At 44.6% G+C, this 20,890-nt stretch overlaps 1 protein-coding gene across 2 annotated transcripts in view; it reads right to left on the bottom strand.

Moving 5' to 3' along the window:
• The window catches only part of TPGS2 (tubulin polyglutamylase complex subunit 2), a 67,646-nt gene that overhangs the window by 6,184 nt on the left and 40,572 nt on the right, over window positions 1-20,890 (bottom strand). The window contains exons 4-7 of one of the 2 annotated variants that reach the window (XM_029581107.1): window positions 18,937-19,068; window positions 12,071-12,172; window positions 11,147-11,310; window positions 3,092-3,203 (exon numbers count right to left, since the gene is read on the bottom strand). In XM_029581107.1, the coding sequence (XP_029436967.1) occupies window positions 3,174-3,203; window positions 11,147-11,310; window positions 12,071-12,172; window positions 18,937-19,068 (428 nt within the window). In that variant the 3' untranslated portion in view covers window positions 3,092-3,173. Of the gene's footprint in view, window positions 1-3,091; window positions 3,204-11,146; window positions 11,311-12,070; window positions 12,173-18,936; window positions 19,069-20,890 lie in introns of those variants that run through there. The other variant, XM_029581097.1, reaches the window with a different exon arrangement.

Raw genomic sequence — 20,890 nt, 5'->3', positions numbered from 1 at the left:
ATCTAGAAACTTTACCTACCTAGCATACCCTGATTTATCAATTACTCCAATATTGACTAGGTAAATGTATCTACCATTAATACTGTGCTGCCTAATTTGTTAGCTTCCCTAACCTCTGGTAACATTTTATCGTCCATCTTTTCATTTGGTCAGGTGGATGGTAGTTTACCCCCACTGCTTCTCCATCACACATAGAATTTGCAACCATAAAGATTCTCCTGTGCATTTAGGGGTCAATTTTAAAAGCAATGCACGGCCGTCCATGTGCATGAGGTTCCCTGTGTGCGCACATGGACATGCTGATTTTATAACATGCATGTGCATGTTATAAGATCCGATGGCCGCACAAATGTGTGCCGGATTTTAAAATCTGCGGGCGACTGTGCAGGCTCCCCTAGGGCTCGGCGCGCGCAAGGTGCACAAGTGTGCACCTCCCTTGCACGCGCCGACCCCACATGTTATAAAATCAGGCGTAGATTTGTGCGCGCCGGGTTGGGCGCACAAATTTACACCCGCACGTAGATACGAAAATCTAGCCCATTGGGCTGGATTTTCAAAGGGTTACGCATGTAACAGGTCATAGGCTCGCCGGGCCTATTTTCAAAAGGCCCGGCGACGCGTGGAAAGCCCAGGGACGCGTGTAAGTCCCGGGGCTTGCAAAAAGGGGTGGTCCTGGGGCATGGCGTTCTGGGGGCATGGCCAGAGGCCTCTGCACGGCTGCTCAGCCGGCGCATGCAACTTACTTCGGCCCCAGGGCTGAAGTAAGTTTTGTAACAAAAAAAAGAAGACGAAAAAGTTAGGGGGGAAAGGGCAGGGGAGGTAGGGAAACGGAAGGTGGTGTGGGGGGTAGGGAAGTTTCTGCTGAGACAGCTCCATTTTCGGGGGGGGGGGGGGGTAGGGAATGGGGGAAGGCAGCGTGGCTCGGAGAGGGCTTGGCATGCACAAGGTGCACAGTTGTGCACCCCATTGTGCGTGCCGACCCCCGATTTTATAACATGCGCGCATGTTATAAAATCAGGCATACATGTGTGCGCACCAGGTAGGATATTTTAATGGAGTGTATGAATGAGTATGTATGGGATTAAATTGAATGAAGGTGAGGATAGGTAGTTTTTAATGTGTGTTTAGATAGGTTATTTGAATAGGAACATTTTTTGTATATTTATTGTATTTTTCATTAAAGCTATATAATACCATATTTTCTCTATATGTGAATGTATAGCATTGTCTGTGAGAACACTTAATTAGGACTTTCACTGTATTTGTTACCCCTATGGGTTAGCCACTAGATGTCCCTAGTTGCCCACAGATCACATTAAAGGAATACCACAATTCAGCTCCTCCCCTAGAGGCTACCTGAGTGGGTGGACCTATCTATTATAAGTAGGAACTAAAGCTAGAACAGACATGGCATTGAGCTTGGGTTTTGAAGAGCGAAGAGCTCTAGTAGTTTTTGTTCCAGGGTGAGGCCCATCCCCTCACTGCGTTTCTTTTAGGTGGCTATTCCTTTCCGTGTGCCCCATGTCATATTAGAAACGCTCTCCATTTAGTGCAAGAGAATGTAATGCTTTTTCTGCTTTTGAGAGTTGTTTTACTGGAGTGCAGCCTGGATTTCTCTCGGTGATGGCCTTTCCCCGGATCCGGAGGCCAGGAAACTGAAGACCTGCTAGTATTCTTCTAGGTCAGAGAAGGACTGCAGAGAAGGGGTCACCACAGAAGGTTTTGGACAGTTTAGTGGAATCATTCTCCTTTTGGTGAAAGGAGGTATTTTTGTCACCCCTCCTTCTCATCTGGGGATTTTTGGCCTCAACAGACCTCACAAGGAAAAGAGAGAAGAAGTTGAAAGCCCCTTCTCAAGATCTTCATTCCTCTGGGATTCAGGCGGAGGCTGGGAACCATTTCTGATCAACTGGTGGGCTCAGGTATGACTGTATATTTCTAAAGGGGACCCCGGGCAGAATAGGAGTACCCTAGAGACTGGGCCTCTCACACACTCGGTGAAGGAGTATTAGTAATCACCCAGGAATCTGAATCAGCAGTCATACAGAGAGCAAAAGATACATCCAGCTTACATTCAATTATTTATTCAAGTTGGACGCTGATAACATTTTTGAACAATTAGTAAACTGTTTTATTTTTTTTTTTTTTTAACACCCAGCTCTGTCCCCTGCTCTTTGGGGCAGATTTTAAAAGCCCTACGCACGTAAATGCAGCTAGATTTACGCGCGTAGGGGGATTACGCGCACCGAGCCTATTTTGCATAGGCCTGGCGACGCGCGCATGTCCCTGGGCTTTGTGAAGGGGCGGGACCAAGGCCTCATCACAGCACCTTTTCAGATAAACAGATACACACTTCGCAAAGGAAACACCTCACTGCCTGGGCCATACCCCCCACCGCCCCCCCCCCCCCCCACAGAAAGGGCTCACCCTTGGGTAGCACCAGCAGGAGGGGATGTGGCAAGAAAGTCAGCCCTGCCCTGGAAGATCAGAGGGTTACGGCTATATCAGAGGGTGGTGCTCCCCTCATCCTGGTTGGGTATGATATCGGAATGGGAGACCACAGCACTGGAAAAGGACTGCCCCCATGACCTGACCCCATAGGATCCAAGGTGGCTCCCGCTAAAAAAAATAAAAATAAAAATAGTGAAGAGCATTAATATAGGGAGTAGGGGAAAATAAAACAATCTGATGTATAATTTTCTTCCCCCTGCCCAATAAGCCTAGAGTACATTTTGTTAACCTTGAATATGGTGACATTATTTTCAGCTAAACTTTGAATTTGCTTCAGTTTTTTGTTTTTTTTAGAAATTATTTTACTTCATATCAGACCAGGCAATAACAATGATATGGCAAGAGTATTTATATATTTTTTGTAAATTTTCTTTAGTGTTAGAAAGATTCCAGATGTGTGGGAACAACCATATGAAAAAAATAAGAGGGCAACTAGGATATTCTGGATATTAATGTGAAACACAGCAGCCCAATGTTTAAAAAGTGGTCAGTCCAAGGGTATCAGATATAAGGGGAGTCCAGTCAAAATGGCATTTTACAGAGCACAAAAAAAAAGCAATCATTTACACACCACTATTTGGTTCATTCATAAATCATTTTTAATAGTTTTGATGCAAACACAGTCATATGAAAGCACCAATCCAGAGAAATTGTGAGAATAGTCACGACATCAACTGATGTTTTGGCAGTGCCTGCAATGGGAAAAAAATGATTCAGCACTTATTTGATAAGCAGGTTCAGCTCTGGCCAAAGTTGATCACAAAAGATAAATGCAGCAGAAGAATATAAGATATGCCATACTGGGTCAGACCGAGGGTCCATCAAGCCCAGCATCCTGTGTCCAACAGTGGCCAATCCAGGTTACAAGAACCTGGTCAATATCCAAACAGTAAATAAAGCTTATGCTGCTGAAACTTAGTATAGTTAAAGGCCAGAACATTTTCTTTATTTGGCCTAATTTATATATATTCCTTTTTTTTTTTTTTTTTTTTTTTTTTAAATAGACAGTAGTTAATCTTTTTTTTTTAAAGTAGATCATTTAATCTTGTTTTCTCATTCCTTTCTTTAAATTCTGCTGACTTGTAGCAGAAACCCTGGTTTAATCTGTAAGCTGACCTTTCACTTTTCTTGTCTATTATCTTAGGTTTCCTGCTACTCTTTCTGCGTTGTGTGAAGGAACAGAAGGAAGGAGGGAAAGACAAGTTTTCTTAAGGCAGATGGTGGGTTAGATAAAAAATACAAGCTAGCTCAGTTGCTTACCTGCAACAAGTGTTCTCCTAGGACAGCAGATTCATGGTCCCCCCCCCCCCCCCCGTCCTCCTGAAGCTTTGACAGAGTCTTCGAGAGGAACGGGAAATGTCGGTATGCGTACAGGAGGCCCTGTCCCCAATGAAAAGAGAAGGCATCTCAAGCCAGATGGCCATTCCCCACTACCAGGGAGCAGAACCTGTTTACGATGTGGTTGTGAGGGGAGGTGAATAGATCCACATCCAGCGTACCCCAACTGTGGAATAGGCCGCTGCCACTTGTGTGGTTGGAAGGACCAACTGAGGCGGTCTGCCAGTACGTTGAGGTGACCCAGTACGTACGTTGCCTGCAGATACATCCCTTGGGAGAGGGCCCAGTTCCAGACCTGTACTGCTTCTTGGCAGAGGAGGAACGAGCCGTGCTGCCCTGCTTGTTGATGTACCACATCGTGACCTGGTTGTCTGTCCTGATCAGAACTTCTTTGGATGACAACTGATGCTGGAATGCCCACAAGTTGTACCGTATTGCCCGAAGCTCCAGAAAGTTTATCTGGCAACGTGCTTTGGCGGTGGTCCAAAGGCCTTGAGTGTGGAGGCCATTCATGTGGGCTCCCCACCCCTGAGGTGAAGCATCAGTGGTGAGGGTTGCCTGGGGTGGCGTGGGCTGGAATGGAAGTCCGCGTTCCAGATTGTGGAGGGCTTCCCACCAGGCCAAAGATACCCTGAAGGAGATCGTGACCAGAGCCTCTAGATCCTGAGATGCCTGCTGCCACTGGGAACGCAAGGCCTACTGAGGGCTCTGCATGCGGAGTCAGGCTAAGGGAGTTACATGGACAGAGGCTGCCATGTGGCCCAGCATGCGGAGTGGGAGGCAGGCTGGCACCCTCTTGCTGTTGCGGATGAAGGTGGCCAGCATGGCGAGGGCAATCGCCCGTTCCCTGGGCAGGAAAGCTTTCGCTTGTGCTGTGTCCAACCTGGCGCCTATGACGTCCAGCTGAAGGGATGGACAGAGGTGCAACTTGGGAAAAGTTGTTAATGAATTCCACAGTCTGCAGGGTCTGAACCATCCAGGCCAGAGCCACCAACTTGGTGCAACAGGCCCTGGGTTTTGAGAGAAAACAGCGTTCCCATACCTATGCCTCCGCCTTTCTGGGACACAAGCATAGGGAGTTAGACGCCATAGGGAGAAAGATTTTCTAGGGCATCAAGTTGGTTGCCTGCATTGCGGCCTACCAACGGCTCCTGACCAGCCAGTTGTCCAGATATGGGAACACATGGACCAAGCGATGCCTGAGATAGGCAGCCACCACCGCTAAGCATTTGGTAAAGATGCGGGAGGCTGATGCCAGCCCAAAGGGCAGCACTTTATGCACTTTAATGTGCATTCCCCACTATGAAGCGGAGGTACTTCCTGTGGTTGGGGACAATTGCAATATGTGCGAATGCCTCCTTCAGATCGAGAAAGCAAAATCAGTCTCCTCTTTGGAGGAGTGGGATCAGCATGCCCCGAGAGACCATTTTGAATTTTTCTCTTACGAGAAACCTGTTCAACGCCCTGAGGTTGAGAATGGGGTGCAAGCCGCCATTACTTTTCGGAATGAGGAAATACCTCATGTAGAACCCTTGGCCCTGCCGAAGGCAAGGGACCAGTTCCACCATGCCCGCTGTGAGGAAGGTGGAGAGTTCTGTTTGAAGAACGGCCAAATAGGCGGATGAACGCCACAATGGGCATGAGGCAGAGGTCTCTGGGAGCTGGCTGAAATGCAGGTAGTATCCCTGGCAGACGATGGAGAGGACCCATCGATCCGATGTTATCACTTTCCAGTGACAGGCGAAATCGAGGAGTCTGCCGCCGACTGGGGGATCGGCCGCCAGGGAAACTGCTAGCTGACTTATGCTCCCTCGCCACCAGTCAAAAGCCCATGGCCGGGGCGGCGACCCTTGGAACCAGTTCGAGATGGGCGAGTCCAAGCGGCCAGCGGATAATACTTCCTCTGCCGATAGAAAGGTTTACGAGAACCTTGCTGGGAGGATTTCCTGGCTCAGGATGGCCCTTCTGAGGTACTAGTGGACAGCTCCTGAAGGGTATTATGTCCGTACAGGAGAGGTTGGCAAAACCTATCCTGGACCTCCGGCCGGAGGTTCGAGGCCCGAAGCCAAGCCATTCTTCTGGTGCCAATACCCATGGTGGCTAAGCGGAGTGCAGTTTCAAAAACACCATAGGTGGAGCGCACCTCATTTTTTCCTGCTTCTAGACCCAGTGAGGCAATGGCAACAAGTGCTTCCTGTTGTTGTTGGGGGAAGGCCCTCTGCAAAATCCTGGACTTGCTTCCAGAGATTTTGGTTGTACCGAGTCATGTACAGTTGGTAGGCCGCAATGCAGGCAACCAACATGGTGCCCTAGAAAATCTTTCTCCCTCTGGCGTCTAATGGAGGCATAGTTATGGGAACGCTGTCTTCTCTCAAAACCCAGGGCCTGTTGCACCAAGTTGGTGGCATCGACCTTCCTGTTAACTGGGGAGATTGAGATGCGGGCTACTGGAGGGCACTGGAGGATGGGGCCTCTGATGGCCGGTGCTGCTTCGATGGTGGCTTGGCAGCCGCCAATGCCGCTCCAGAACTGGAATCATGTCTGGATGGTGATGCCTCTGGGACTGCTTCCATTGCTTGGCCTGGTCTTTCCCTGGCACAGAGGAAGTCGATGACCCCGAGGTCTGGAAGAGTGAAGAGACCATTGAGGACTGATCTCCTTCTCTCCGGTCCTTGGAGGTGATAGCTAGAGGGGTCACGACAGGGAATGACTGAGAAGGCTCTCTGCTATCCTTGGGTGTCGAAGAGACCGACGCAGGCATGGAGGACTTCGGGGTCCTGAGAAACTTCTTCATTTTTTCGAGGCGCGCCCGACGCCCTTTGGGTGACATCTGGTTGCACAAACGGCTCCTGTGGATGTTGTGCGAAGCCCCCAGGCAGAGGATGCACACCTCGTGCAGATCCATGATGGACATATTCTGCGGGCACTGGCGGCACCAACAAAAACCGGTCGACACTATGAAAAAATACCCAGTGTATGTTCAATGACCAACGGACACCATGGGGTGGGGAGTCAGGAATGAACCGCAAGTTGGTAAAAATCTTTTTACCAGAAGGCTTACCGTACCGAGGAGGCACCGACCGTGAAGGAGAACCAGACGAGGATTGGGGAAAACAGTGAAAAATGTCGTCGAAAAAAATTGAAGAGCTGGAGTTTCACAGACTGCAAGGCAACTGCACCGCAGAAAAGAAGAGACTAAAGGGGGACCTCATATGGATGCGCAGATAGTAGCAGTCTGGGCATGCTCAGTCTGCTGGCCAAAGTTTCTAAAAACTTTGACAAAAGTTTTCCGTGCCGGGCTCCATTGTGTGATGTCACCCACATGTGAGGACTACCATTCTGCTTGTCCTAGGAGAAAACCTAGCAGATGGGAGAGCAAGCAAAAGTATTAAAAAGAGATCAGAGGGCAAGACAAATAAACTCAAGGAAGAAGCTGCAAAAGACGGCAATGTTATCTTTCTAACAAAAAGAAAAAAGAATCACACATGGAGAGCATAAATCATATGACAGCACATAAACACTCATGTATTGTAAATATATAAGGTGTCAGCAAGACAGATGGCTTGTGGGGAAAGTGTTTTTGCCTTCACCCGGTCTTATCTATCATGCGTCTTTGTGCTATGCATAAACCAATGAGCAATAATTATCATTAACTTTATTTGCTTTTCTATATTTTTCTAATGCACTAAAGAACATATGAATTCCCAGAAAAACTCCCTCAGCGGGAAAGGAAGAAGACAAACCCTGACGTCAGTTGGCATTTTGTTGAGCACTGTTTCAGGGAGACAGATTTAAAATGGAGAAACTTATTTTAGGTATTGTGTTCTGTCTAAAACATAAGTATGTCTCCATAAGTTCATGATGAGATCTTCATGAGAACTTATGGCGATATGTTCGTCCCAAGATCTCTTCAAGAACTTATGGAGACAATCTAATGTCTAGACAGAACACATTACCTAAGATAAGATTCTCCATTTTAGATCTGTCCCACTGAAGCAGTGCTCAACAAAATGCCAACTGACGTCAGGGGTTGTTTTCTGCCTTCCTCCCCCCCCCCCACTACTGGGTGGTAACAACACATTTTTCCCACATGCCATCTGGCTTGCTGACTCATACACTGTATTTGCAATACATGAGTGTTTGTGTGCTATCACATGATTTATATCTCTTTTCTTTTTGTTGAAGTATTATTGAGACATTGCATCACTCTTTTGGTACTTGTGAATGTTATGCTTCTGGTAGGACAATTGTGTTACTATTTCCTAGAACCTGATTTCTTGCTATCATGGAACAAAGAATAGCACAGATTCTAATTCTAAATAATTTTTCCTTTGCGGCATTAGATGGATGTTCCATCTAATTTATGCTGGGTTTTAATCCCCATTATCTTCTGTTTTCTAGCTGTTTTGTGCCACTAGCATTGATGACACCTGCAGATACATATGGCTAAATGATTTTAATTTGCAATGGATTTAAAACCTTTTAACATTAATTCTGATGTATTTCAGCAGTTTAATTCATCAATGTTTCCGAGTGATGGAATGCCCTCAACTCCTGGAGTGAGGAATTAATCTTCCGAGACATATCAGCATATACTACTGAGATCGAGTAGTACATGCTGATATAGGCTTAGATACTAATAATCGAAAAAGTATTCAAGGAAAACACAGCAAATGTGATAAATGTGACATGTGCAAACTTACTTTAGAGGGATCGGAATGGGAAGACCCGGTAACGGGGTACAGGATCAAAAGAAGAAGGGAGACAAATTGTTTATCAAAGAATGTGGTCTACATTATACAGTGCCCTTGTCCAAAAAATTACATAGGTCAGACAGCCAGGACAGTGAGAACGATGTTGAATGAACACAGGTCGCATCTACATACAAAGATGACGGAAGCCCCGATAGTTGAGCACTGCTTGGAGAATAAACATAACTTCGAAGATCTCCGATGGAAGTGATAGATTGTTTTGAAGAAACCAATCATGGAGGGGATGTGAAAAAGATTTTGAAATTCCGGGAACAAAGTTGGATTTTAAAGTTAAAAACCACAACTCCAGGGGGATTGAACGAAGATATAGAATGGACTTCATTACTTTGAAATTTTCCGCACCTGTTTCTCAGTAGTAGCGCAGAGAGGCATAGAGAACCATACCAAGTCATTGGACAAATTTTCATTCACGTAAGATACGTGGCTCTCCATTGGTAAAACTTGGATCAGATGATCGATTTAAAAGGCTAACAAGTAATGAAGAAGTAAACCAGTCAAAGACACCGTCTGTGTGGAGAAGAACAACCCGAGAGCAAGGAGAAGAAATAGAGACTTCCCTGAGGAAGAAAATTCGTTTTGTTGAAACATGGCCATGTCAGGAGAAATGAATAAGTTAAGTTGATTGGGAATGTAATACATTGAGATATAAAAGAGTTGGCTGGATTGCCTACAGCGGTGGTTAAAAAATAACATGGACAGCGCTAAAGATTTAAATGTATTTAAATAGAGTTATGTAAGTTGAGCCGGACAGCCATTTTTAAATGAGCACAAGACACAAAAAAAGATTTTTTGCACAAAAAATTGGTTTCATATAAAACGTAAAAAAATCAAAGGTAGGAAGGAGGTTGGTTCATGATTACAACGCATAACATTCTGTCTACAAGGCTGTGGAGGCATGTTGCAGAAGATGTATGAAACCTTTCTTATCCTACATCATTAATTTTATATACAGGTGGGGTATAGGGAGGTGTTTTGTTATATATATTTGACCTCAACAGCAGTGGGGATTGATAGATTGTACTACTACAAGCATTTAAAAAGATGTCATGTCTAGAACCCACGGAGGAGAGGCGGAGTTAACAGCGCACACATGTAACAAAATCACAACAAAAAAGGGATGTGCGGCATGCAAATTTTTCTGATCAATAATATAGCAGCCAAAAAAATTTATTTATTTTACATTCGCACACTAGAAATGTGCAAGAAATTTAATATATCATTTACAACGTTGTAAGAGCGACAGAGCCCCGACACGGTCGTGTTTCGCCTCCAGCTGCGTCAGGGGTACCGAAGTTTAACAAGGTCTTATGTGATAGCTTGAGGGGAAGAATTCAAATTGATTAGATTGGCTCATGGCTCAGAGCTCAAATTCGCTGGGGACATCGCGGCTATGGTAGGTGAAAATATCCGAACAGATGGCTGGTACATCGCGGTGAAGTTTACATCTCTTTGAATCGTAGCTCTCACTATCTGGAGGCTGCCCCGACCCGGTTTTAAAACAGCTTCGAAAACAAAGAGCACATCTCCTCAGCCCGAGGTTTCAGATGTTACATAAAATTACAGAAGAATAACCTTGCTCACTCGAATTATTTGGAAAACAACGTTGACTCCCTCCTGTGGTCCGCGGGAGGTTTTTCAATCTGTTTGGAGATTTTCACCTACCATAGCCGCGATGTCCCCAGCGAATTTGAGCTCTGAGCCATGAGCCAATCTAATCAATTTAAATTCTTCCCCTCAAGCTATCACATAAGACCTTATTAAACTTCGGTACCCCTGACGCAGCTGGAGGCGAAACACGACCGTGTCGGGGCTCTGTCGCTCTTACAACGTTGTAAATGATATATTAAATTTCTTGCACATTTTTAGTGTGCGAATGTAAAATAAATAAATTTCTTTGGCTGCTATATTATTGTTCAGAAAAATTTGCATGCCGCACATCCCTTTTTTGTTGTGATGTCTAGAACCCAACCATCACAATGACAGTCAATGGGTAAGGGGCCACAGACCATAGGACTGTCAAAACCTGATACACATTCACCCTGGGTTTTCATTTCATTTATTAATATACCTCTGAACAAGGTCAAAGAACCTGCCCAATGTGGTGAACAACAGCATTAAAACCCCTTAGTGTTACTGCTGTGTAATGGTCAGGATTCCTTCCCTCTTGGGAACTCTGACGGCTACTTCTGCTGCATTCTCAGCCTCTGCTAAGGCAAAAAGCAGAAGTTCCAGAAATCAAAAGCAGGTTTCCTGTATGGCAAGGCATAGCACTGCCACTAGTCCATTCGTGAGCCCATTGTAGATGAACTCAAGCAGCACTGCACATTATCAGATACAGAAAATGGAACATTATTCGAAATCTGAATAGTCATTAGCAAATTGGACTGCACAAGTTAGGGTACCTCATGCAAATATAATATTAAACTTTCATAAGTGATGAGTACTGGAGTTCATTTGAAATAAGATGCAAATTTGTGCCAATTATAAATGTGGATACTGTAATATGAAATAGCTAACAATCCTACCTTGGTTTGGGGGCTGACTCCATAGCTGGTGAAGGTGTACTGCCACTGTGGGAGCCCCAGATGAGTGATCAGGAGTCGATAGTAGGCAGTGAACGTGTCAGTTATAAAATGCCAGTACAGGGCTCGGTCCAAGAACCAGATCTCTGTATCAGGTAATAATACACCTAGATCCCAAAAAAAGAAAACAATCCAATTACAAAGAGAGGTATGGCCTTTTTTCCCCCCTCTGAATCTACAGCTTACCACACCACAATTTAAAATCTTGAAATAACATTATTCTCCTCTCCTCCCATAAAAAGGAGTGGATGTCATAGATAGGCTGAGTTTTGGATCATATCGACCAAAAGTCAAAGGTGGAGGGGTGGTCTGGCCCAGGTATTTTCAAGGGACTTGGTTTCAATCTCAAAAGTCTATTGAAAACTAAATTTGATCATAGATCAGGATGCAAAAAAGAAGTGGGCTACTAAAAGAAATCCCCAAAACATTGGGATTGATCCTGTCATTTTGGATTATGGATCAAAAATCTTGGAGGCAGCAGAATATAAGATTATTTAAATAAATAAAAGACAGTCTCTCTCCAGTAGATGTATCTGTTTCAGTAATTTATAAAATTAGACAGTCTGCGGAAAGCATAATCACCCTGCTCCAAGAATGGGACTCAAGCACTCAGACTATAATTTTTTATTTAGTTTTTAGCCAGCGCTTCTAAATCATGCTCGAGCCGGCTTACAGAACTATTAGTATTCAGGCACAATAAGTTCCTTCTCCAAAGAGCACATGAAGCCAAAAAAATTCTCCACCTAACAGGGATGAGCTGTATACAGGATGTTTTTCTCAAGTTATCAAATCAATATTCAGGAACTATTGGGTATTTTTTCCCATTTTGATGAACTATTACTAATGCAGAAGCTGTCACCATCTTACCTGCCTTGGAGACTTTGTAGACAAGACAAACTTTGCCATATCCATTGCAGGAATCCAATTCAAAGATCAGATTCCGAGAGTCAAAGTGAGGCTTCTCTCTCTCTGTAATAGATATTAGGCACGACACTGTAATAGATATTAGGCACGGGGCAGCAATTACTACTGGATCTAAAGTCATCAGATTGTTTCAGGATTTTATTTAAGTTCTTGACCACACTTTACATCGGCTTTATCATGGTGAGAATTTGTTCTTAGAAAGCAGTCAAAAGAGGGCAACTGAAGCAGCATTTCTTCAGAAACGCTGCTAGGTAATAAAAGCAAGTATTGCAAGAAAAGCTGCTTCATCCCCATTAACATTTGAGCCCATAAAATAAGTACAGTTATAGAAAAGTTAAGGAAGTGAGGCAGGGCCTACAAGGAATCTGGGTAAACTCTCTCCCACCCCCGCCGAAACGAGCAGGCTCTAATGTCATACATAAGTATGGAAAGGAAAGCAGTAAGGTGCAATAGAATAATTGGAGAGCAGTGGTTATCACTTTACAGCCATAGAACTAAAAATATCTAATGCCACTGCCAAGCAGGACTTCTGTGTCTGAAATTAGCTGTCCTTTTTGATATGTGTGCCTGAGCTTGAGACCAACATGGAGACTGCAACTGACCCAGAATCCTCTGCTAACTTAGCCTTTCTGGCTATGTGAACTTTAAATGCCCTACTGAGCCTGACCTGGAGGAATTCCAAGGACATCTGGACAGCAGTTGAAGCTGGCGACAATTTGTGATGCCTAATTATAGGGTCACAAGAGCAGAAGGCAACGGTTAGAAGGTTGGTTACGGGGACATGGGTAACAGGGGCATCTGTAAACACGGCCTAAGATGTAACGACTGCTCTGAACAGCAAGATTTTAACAGAACAAAGGACTATTTAAAGAGTGATGGTAAATGGGCCCCAACTTGGAGAACTGGTCAGGGTAATTTAGGGATATTCTATCATGCTGTTGACATGACAACCTATGTAAATGATACTCCAGGTGGTCACGCAACTTCAGAATTTCTGACCTAGTACTGTATTGTATTTTACTTATAAAAGAAGGATCAGTTCATGTATACAAACGAGATGCTGGTGGTCAGTTTGTCAGAGAACAGGCATCCAGCATCTCCCAAGAATACTTATATTGCTCAATAAAAAATTATACTTTCTACAAAATCTAAGTGTTCTTGTCTTGTGCCCATGGAGAAGCGCCATAAAGCGTGCTTGGCTCATAACATTTTCAGGAGCTATTCTTCCTCCATTAAAATACTCAGCTCGAAAATAATGTCAGCTGTTACTCCTTAGCTTTTGACCTAAATAGAAAAAAATTGCTTAGAAGGTAGTTTTCATAAGGTTTTGTGTGTGTGTGTAAATGAGCCTTTGACAATTCCTTAGAAAATTCACTCCATGGGGCTAAACTGTCAAAAGATATTTACACATGTAAATGGGCTTTTGAAACTTGCTACGATATATGCTACTTTTACGTGCATAAGAAGACATTGCTACTTATCTGATAATTTCCTTTTCTTTAATGAAGACAGTTTAATCCACACCAGTGGGTTACACACCTCTACCAGTAGATGGAGACTGAGCAAAGCTGCCATATATATCCCTGCACAGACATCAGCCTGCCAGTATTTTCTGCAAAAGCCAACTACAGACAAGTAAACAATACACGAACCTAATTAACAGACAACCATACAAACACTTAGTTAATAGGAAAACACTGAGTTCAGACAAGGAGTGTAATATCACTAATCTAGGGACTGGATCTGACACTTAACAATAATCCCCGGAAACGCAGCCACACAGGAAGACAATATCACCACCATCCGGAAGCCAAGGGCAGGAAAGTGGATTAACCTGTCTTCATTAAAGAAAAGGAAATTCACAGGTAAGAAGTAATTTCTCTTCTCTTAGCATTCAGACAGGTTAATCCACACCAGTGGGATGTACCAAAGCTACTCCCGAACAGGGCGGGAGGCTGCCTGTGCTACGATCAACATCACATGCACGAAGGCTGCATCCTCCTGGGCCTGCAAATCCTGGGCTCGATGGGAGACAACAATCTAATCTAATCTATGCCCATGGCACTGCCTGAGCCCTAGTGGAATGAGCCCTAACCTGACTAGGCAACGGCTGTTTAGCATCCACATATGCGACTGTGATAACCTCCTTAATCCAGCAGACTATTGTAGCCCACAAGGCTGGCTCACCCTGTTTACTTCCACCGTGAAGTATAAACAGCCAGTCGGTCTTCCTGAGAGTTTTAGAAACCTCCAAATACCTTATAATATCCTTCTTGACATCCAAGGTATGTAACAAGTGATATTTATCCACATCTCTCTCTGTCCAGTGTTGATTGAATCAAGTGAAAATCTGAGACCACCTTTGGCAAAAAGGATGGAACAGTTCACAGCTGTACCACCCTCGAAGTCACTTGCAGAAATGGTTCCTGACAAGACGAGGCCTGCAATTCGGAAACTCTAAGCGCAGAACAAACTGCCACACTAAACACTGTCTTTAGGGTAAGTAACCTCAAGGAAAGGCTACGCAATGGTTGAAAGGTGGGACCCACCAGAAAATACAGAACCAGATTAAGACTCCACCAGAGCACCAGCAACTGCAAAGGAGGATGAAGATGCTTCACCCCTTTTAAGAACCGGGCCACATCCGGATGTGCTGACAAGGGTTCACCATTCACCTGACCTTGGAAACAGGCAAGGGCTGCCACTTGTACCTTCAAGGAATTAAGGGCCAAACCCTTAATCAACCCATCCTGCAAAAAAATCCAAAATGAGAGGGATCTTAACCGAATGAGGATGAACCCCTTGTCCCTCACACCAAGCCTCAAACACTGGCCAAACCCGAAGATAGGCTAAGGAAATGAGAACTTCCACGCTCAAAGCAAGGTGGAAATCACAGCAATGGAGTATCAAAGCTTCATCAACTGTACCATCTCAAGGGCCATACCGTAAGACAAAATCATTTTGGATCTTCATGAAGAAAAGGTCCCTGCTGCAGCAAATCCCTGTGGACCAGTAATTGGAAAGGAGAGTCCACCAGGAGCTTCCACAGATCTGCATACCATGGCTTCCTGGGCCAATCTGGTGTCACCAGAAGCACCATCTTGATCCTCTGAATCACTCTGCCCAACATGGGCCAAGGGAGAAAGGCATATAGAAGCTTGCCTTCCAGTCTCTACTGCACAAGGGCATCGATGCCAAAACACTTCAGATCTCTCCTGCGACTGAAGAAGTGAGGAACTTTTGCACTGTGTGATGTCACCAGCAAGTCTAGAAACAGGAGATCCCAGTGATCCAGAATCAGGTAAAATTCCTCATTTGATAGCATCCATTCTCCTGGGTCCAGACTTTTTCTGCTGAGAATATCTGCTCTTATATTGTCTTTTCCTGCTATACATGAGGCTGAGATCATCTGGAGATGTAGTTTGGTCCATTCCATAAGTTGATCTATCTCCTGCGACACTTGTTGGCTTTTGTTTCCACCCTGCCGATTTATGTAAGCCACAGTTGTTGCGTTGTCCGACATTATCCAGACTGCTCGACCTATCAGTCTGTTGTCGAACATGCAAGCCGGTCTGCCCTGGCTTCCGAACGATTGATGCATCCCAGTGCCCTTGCGCTGTCAGCTTCTGACAATGAGCTCCCCAACCATGGAGGCTTGCATCTGTTTTCAGTACTAGCAAGTCCGGTGGTGATAGGGATATTCCCTTCCTTAGATGATCTGGCTGCAGCCACCACTGCAGTCAAGCGGAGACCTCCATTGGCAGATGGAGCTGAATCAAATAGTTCAGAGATTGCGGGTTCCACCAAAACAACAGGGAACGCTGAAGAGGACACATATGCGCTCTCACCCATGGTACCACTTCCAGGGTTGCTGCCATTATGTCAAGTACCTGCAGGTAGAACCATACAGTCTGGTGCAGAGTGTTCATCAAAACACGTAGCTGTGCTATTAACTTCTAAATACGAGCTTCCAGCAGGAAAAATTTGCCCTGCTTCATGTCGAACCAAATCCCAAGATATTCCAACGACAACCTAGCGGAGCTCCTGCAACAGGGAGATCACCTAGCGGGTGATTAGGCAGCTCTCCTCCAGCGACTTGGCTCGAATCAGCTAGTCATCCAAATATGGGTGTACTAATTTCCCATTCTTTCTCAATTCTGCCACAACTACCACCATTACCTTGGAAAAGGTCCTGGGAGCGGTGGCCAGACCAAAAGCAGTGCCCAAAACTGCGAAATGCGTCCCAGAACTGCGAAATGCAGAAAGCGTTGATGTTCCAGGCAAATGGAATGTGAAGATACGCTTCGGACAGGTCCAAAGAGGTCAGAAATTCCCCCGACTATATGGTCATTATCACCGAGCACAAGGTTTCCATGAGAAAATGCATCACCCGCCAATGAAGGTTGACACCCTTGAAACCCAGGATGGGAAGAAAGGATACCTCTTGATTGGGCACAATGAAAAAAATTGAATATCGCCCCTTACTTTTTTGAGACATGGGCAGTGGAATCACAGCCCTCACACTGAGAAGCCTTGCCAATATAACCTCCACTGCCTGCTTCTTCTGCAGGGAGAGACCATGAACACGTCCCAAGAAATACTGTGAAACTCCAGTGCATATCCATCTCGTATCACCTCCAGGACTCATTGATCCGATGTGATCTTGACCCACCTCTGATAGAAGAGAGAGAGGCTTCTTCCTATCTCCTGCTCCCGAGGGTGGGTCAGCAAATCTTCATTGGGCGGCTCGGGAGGATCCATTACCTGAGCTTGCTCCCCTCCTGATTCCTGGAGATGGTTGTCTGGGGAAAATGCTTTGCATCCCTTTGGGATAGAAAATACTACAGAAGTGCCATATACTATTGAAAGTTATGTACAGTCAAGTGTTTATTAATAAGACATCTAGATATTATTGTTTTGGGTAAGGAATACACAATATCTAAACTTTCATTATGGTAGTGTTCACAGCATTGAGCTGACAACAGATCCATAGGTGAGCAAAGAACTTCCCTAAACAGCAACTACTTTAATCCAAATATTTCCGAAAATATCATATTTAACTGGTTTTCTCTATTGCCACACTGTGGTCATGTTTGCTCATCCTGTTCCATTCTCTTTTATATTACAATACATATAGGGGTAGATTTTAAAAGGTACGCGCGGGAGTAGATTTCTTCGTGCAACCCGGTGCGAACAAATCTACTCCCGATTTTATAACATGCGTGCGCTGCCGCACGCATGTTATAAAATACTGGGTTGGCGCGTGCAAGGCTGCGCAAAATCGGCAGCCTGCGTGCGCCGAGCCGCACAGCCATCCTCCGTTCCCTCCGAGGCTGCTCCAAAATCGGAGCAGCATCGGAGGGAACTTGCCTTCCGGTCCCCCCACCTTCTCCACCCTTCCCCTATCTAACCCACCCCCCAGCCCTAACTAATTCCCCCCCCACCTTTATTTTACAAGTTATGCCTGCCCGAGGCATATCTTACGCGCGTAACCCTTTGAAAATCTGCCCCATAGTGTCACAGGTTGCTGCCGGGGCCCCTGCACAACTTACTGACAGTTCTCTTGAATACACAGTTCAGAGTCAGCCACTTGTAATAAAAAGCAACTTTATTCTATTCATCAGTGTTCATGTTACACTTAACTTTCAGTTTTGTCCTGAGACACCAGGACCAACCTCAGTAAGATACATCGGTAGTCACCTGTAGGCCAGCCTGATTCTCTAGGACCATATAGAACCTTTTTCTCAACTATACCTTTGCAAATTCAAAATCTCTAACCGAAGGATCTGGGTGAGCCCTCACTCCTGGCTCAAAGGCAGTGATCTCTCTCTCTCTCTTAAGACACACTGACTCCATGTAGCAGCTTTGTAATTAGCTTTAGGTGTGGCTCCCCAGTATGAGTATACCTTTCTGGGGCTGATACTTTCATCCTAATTGGTTCTCTGCCAAAGATCGCAAAAATGCATTTCTCAGCAATCCTGTGCTTCCTGCTCCTTCTGGCTTTATAATCTTCTAGCCAACTCCTATTTACTTTTTCTTTTTGCCTTAAGGCAGTGTTTCCCATTTAAAGCTCTGTCTTCTAGATATCTCACTGTCCTCCATCTTCAGATTGCATCTGCCTGTGTGAAAGCCCTGTTTCATCACAATGGTTACAATATAGAACCATCACGTTTTTATAAAGAGAGACAACAAATGATTCTTGAGTTTCTTCTGTCTTTAATAATCATAAGATTTTTATTAAAATCAGGAGGCAAGATTGCATCTGACACGTAGATGCTGAATTTTGAGCTATGACTTACTTGAGCATGTCTTGGGGTTTTCTCCTTTTGCCTGCAGTTTTAGCTCTGATCTTTTCAATCGTGAAGAGGAAAAGGAAGCTTAACCTTTCCCCCCCCCCCCCAATGCCTGAAATGTTAGGGCCAATGGAATACTTCATGCTTCATCCTAGTTGGGGAGGTGAATTGGTTAGTGAGCAGTGTGGTCTCAATAGCCACTGCCTGATCAGGATTCAAGTCTGGAACTCCTTCCACCATCCCAGGCATCTTGGCTTAGTGAGGGGGCAGCATCCTGGAGTCAGAACGGAGCCAGGGTGTGGAGCCATCTGCTGCAGAGGCGCTTTTTAGGAGCGGATTCCATTGGCGAGAACTTCATCAACTCTGGAGAAGCATCAGCAGGAGATTACAGACAGGGCTGGGACTATTGACAGTGGCTCTAGCAAAGTCAGGTGAAGTGACTCTCAATGTAAGTCTATTCTGGAAACAAAATAGGCTTTGATCCCTACAATGTTTATTGTAATCAAAGAACCATACCTTGTTCTTCTATGTCATCATCCAGGTCGGCAAGGCTGGGCGCATTAGGCAGGCTGTACATAGAAGATGACCCAAGTCGATTCAGTTTTGAGATGCTGTTTATCACCATTGAACCTAGCTGGATGGAATAATCTGCAACCAAAAGCAGCAAGACTGTTATTGTCTTCACCTGTTAAAGGCAGCATTTCAGTTTAGTTAACTTGAAAGTTGTATATTTTGAGCTGTTGCCTCACATAGCAATATACACTCTTAAAATGAAAAATTACTAAAACATTAAGAAGCCGATATGCAAAATGGAGCTTATCCAGCTAAGTGGCACCGCTGAATATCTAGCTATGGTCCCGCAGGTGCCATTTAGGCAGATAAGTGAGTTAGCAGGATAACTCAGGGGTAGATCAAGGAGGAATAGAGTTGGCTGGATAAGTAATTGGCTAACTTGATATTCAGAGTTAGCCAGTTGAATTATCCGGCCAGCTCTGGGCAGGCCATAGGGCTGTCTTAAAGTTAGTGGGCTAACTTTAAGATAGTCAGGTATATTCAGCGGCGTGGCTGCAATGCTTAATATACAGCACTAGTTTATCCAGCTAACTAGCACAGTTGCGCGGCAGCTGAATATAGACCTCTAAGATTTGGTTTTTAATGGAAGGTTTAATCTTACAGGTTTATTCAGTGTCCAAACAGTTTCATATCCCCAGTAGGGATGGATGGCAGGGCGTTAACCCCATGCACTATACAGATTCTCTGTCTCATCCAAAAAGATTATCCTCACCTGATGACTCAGGCTTTATATGTTTGATCATATTCAAAAAGAGGGCAAGAAGTGTGTACTGAGGCAATGGGCGAGCAGGTAACTTTTTTGAATGAGCACATAAGTACACTGAAAAACATTATCTAGTAATGTTACTTGTCATGAAGCAGCGCTCTGGCTAGCTTTTATACCTCAACATTACTTCCAGGCCCAACACTGATTCACAGTGGTGTCTTTGTTAGAAGATTGGCTATCTAAATGGCAAGCCAATGAGGATTTTTTTCTTTTTAAGAATGCAGAAGCCTTGAATTGGCTGTTGCAATATTCGAGAGCTTGAAATTGTATTATGGATTCTGCTCCTAGATGATGCTGGAAAATATTGAGATATTGCAGGGGTGCTATCCATAGATTGGAATTTGTGTGTGAAAGACTCAGATTGTTTCCATTTTGATTTTTGGATTGCTTTTTTGAATACCTTTGAGTTTGTTAAACACATGACCTAACATCACATCCACAATTAGCAAAACTAAAGTTTGCGAAAAAGAAGAGGCAGCAAAACTTAATACAAACTGAACTTAATAAAAATGGTTATTGGGAGTATAATTATTTGTGCCGCCTTCTTTGCTGCTTCTGACCTGTTTGAGAGCCATCCCACGTGAGTCTTATTTCTCTTTTAGTTTCACCCATTCCTGCTCACGCTTTACTTCCGGGAGCAGCAGCAGGAGGCGCTGGCTCCACTCCCCACAGCCCAGCACTTGCATTCCCATCCAATTCCTTCTCATGAAGAGGGAGAAAACACTGCATTTATTCCATTCTCTGGTGTTTAGTGTTTGTTACAATGTAAACCGGCATGATGTCCCGACGAATGCCGGTATATAAAAATCAACAAATAAATAAAAAAATAAATAAATAGTTGCTATTTAGGGTCTCCCAGGTTTAGGGCATGTGTGCATGCATATGTACAGGGTCGGTCCTAATAGAATATGCTTGTGAGGGTGATAGCAGGAATGACGTATGAAATGGAGTGTGGGGGACATGTGTGCACAGTGCGTTCAGATACTTGCGCGGTTCTTGTCAATTTCTTTTTTCAACAGATATAAGTGCTGCAGCCATGACAGTGCTCTCTTAAAAGCAACGAGAAACTGCTCCACATACGAGTAGCCTAGTGGTTGGAGCAGCAGACTACAAAACCAGGGAAACCAAAAT

The sequence above is a fragment of the Rhinatrema bivittatum genome, chromosome 1 (genome assembly GCF_901001135.1).
Source record: "Rhinatrema bivittatum chromosome 1, aRhiBiv1.1, whole genome shotgun sequence".
NCBI lineage: Eukaryota > Metazoa > Chordata > Amphibia > Gymnophiona > Rhinatrematidae > Rhinatrema > Rhinatrema bivittatum.
Note: the sequence above shows the minus strand (reverse complement) of the source record. Positions and strands in the feature narration are given on the sequence as shown.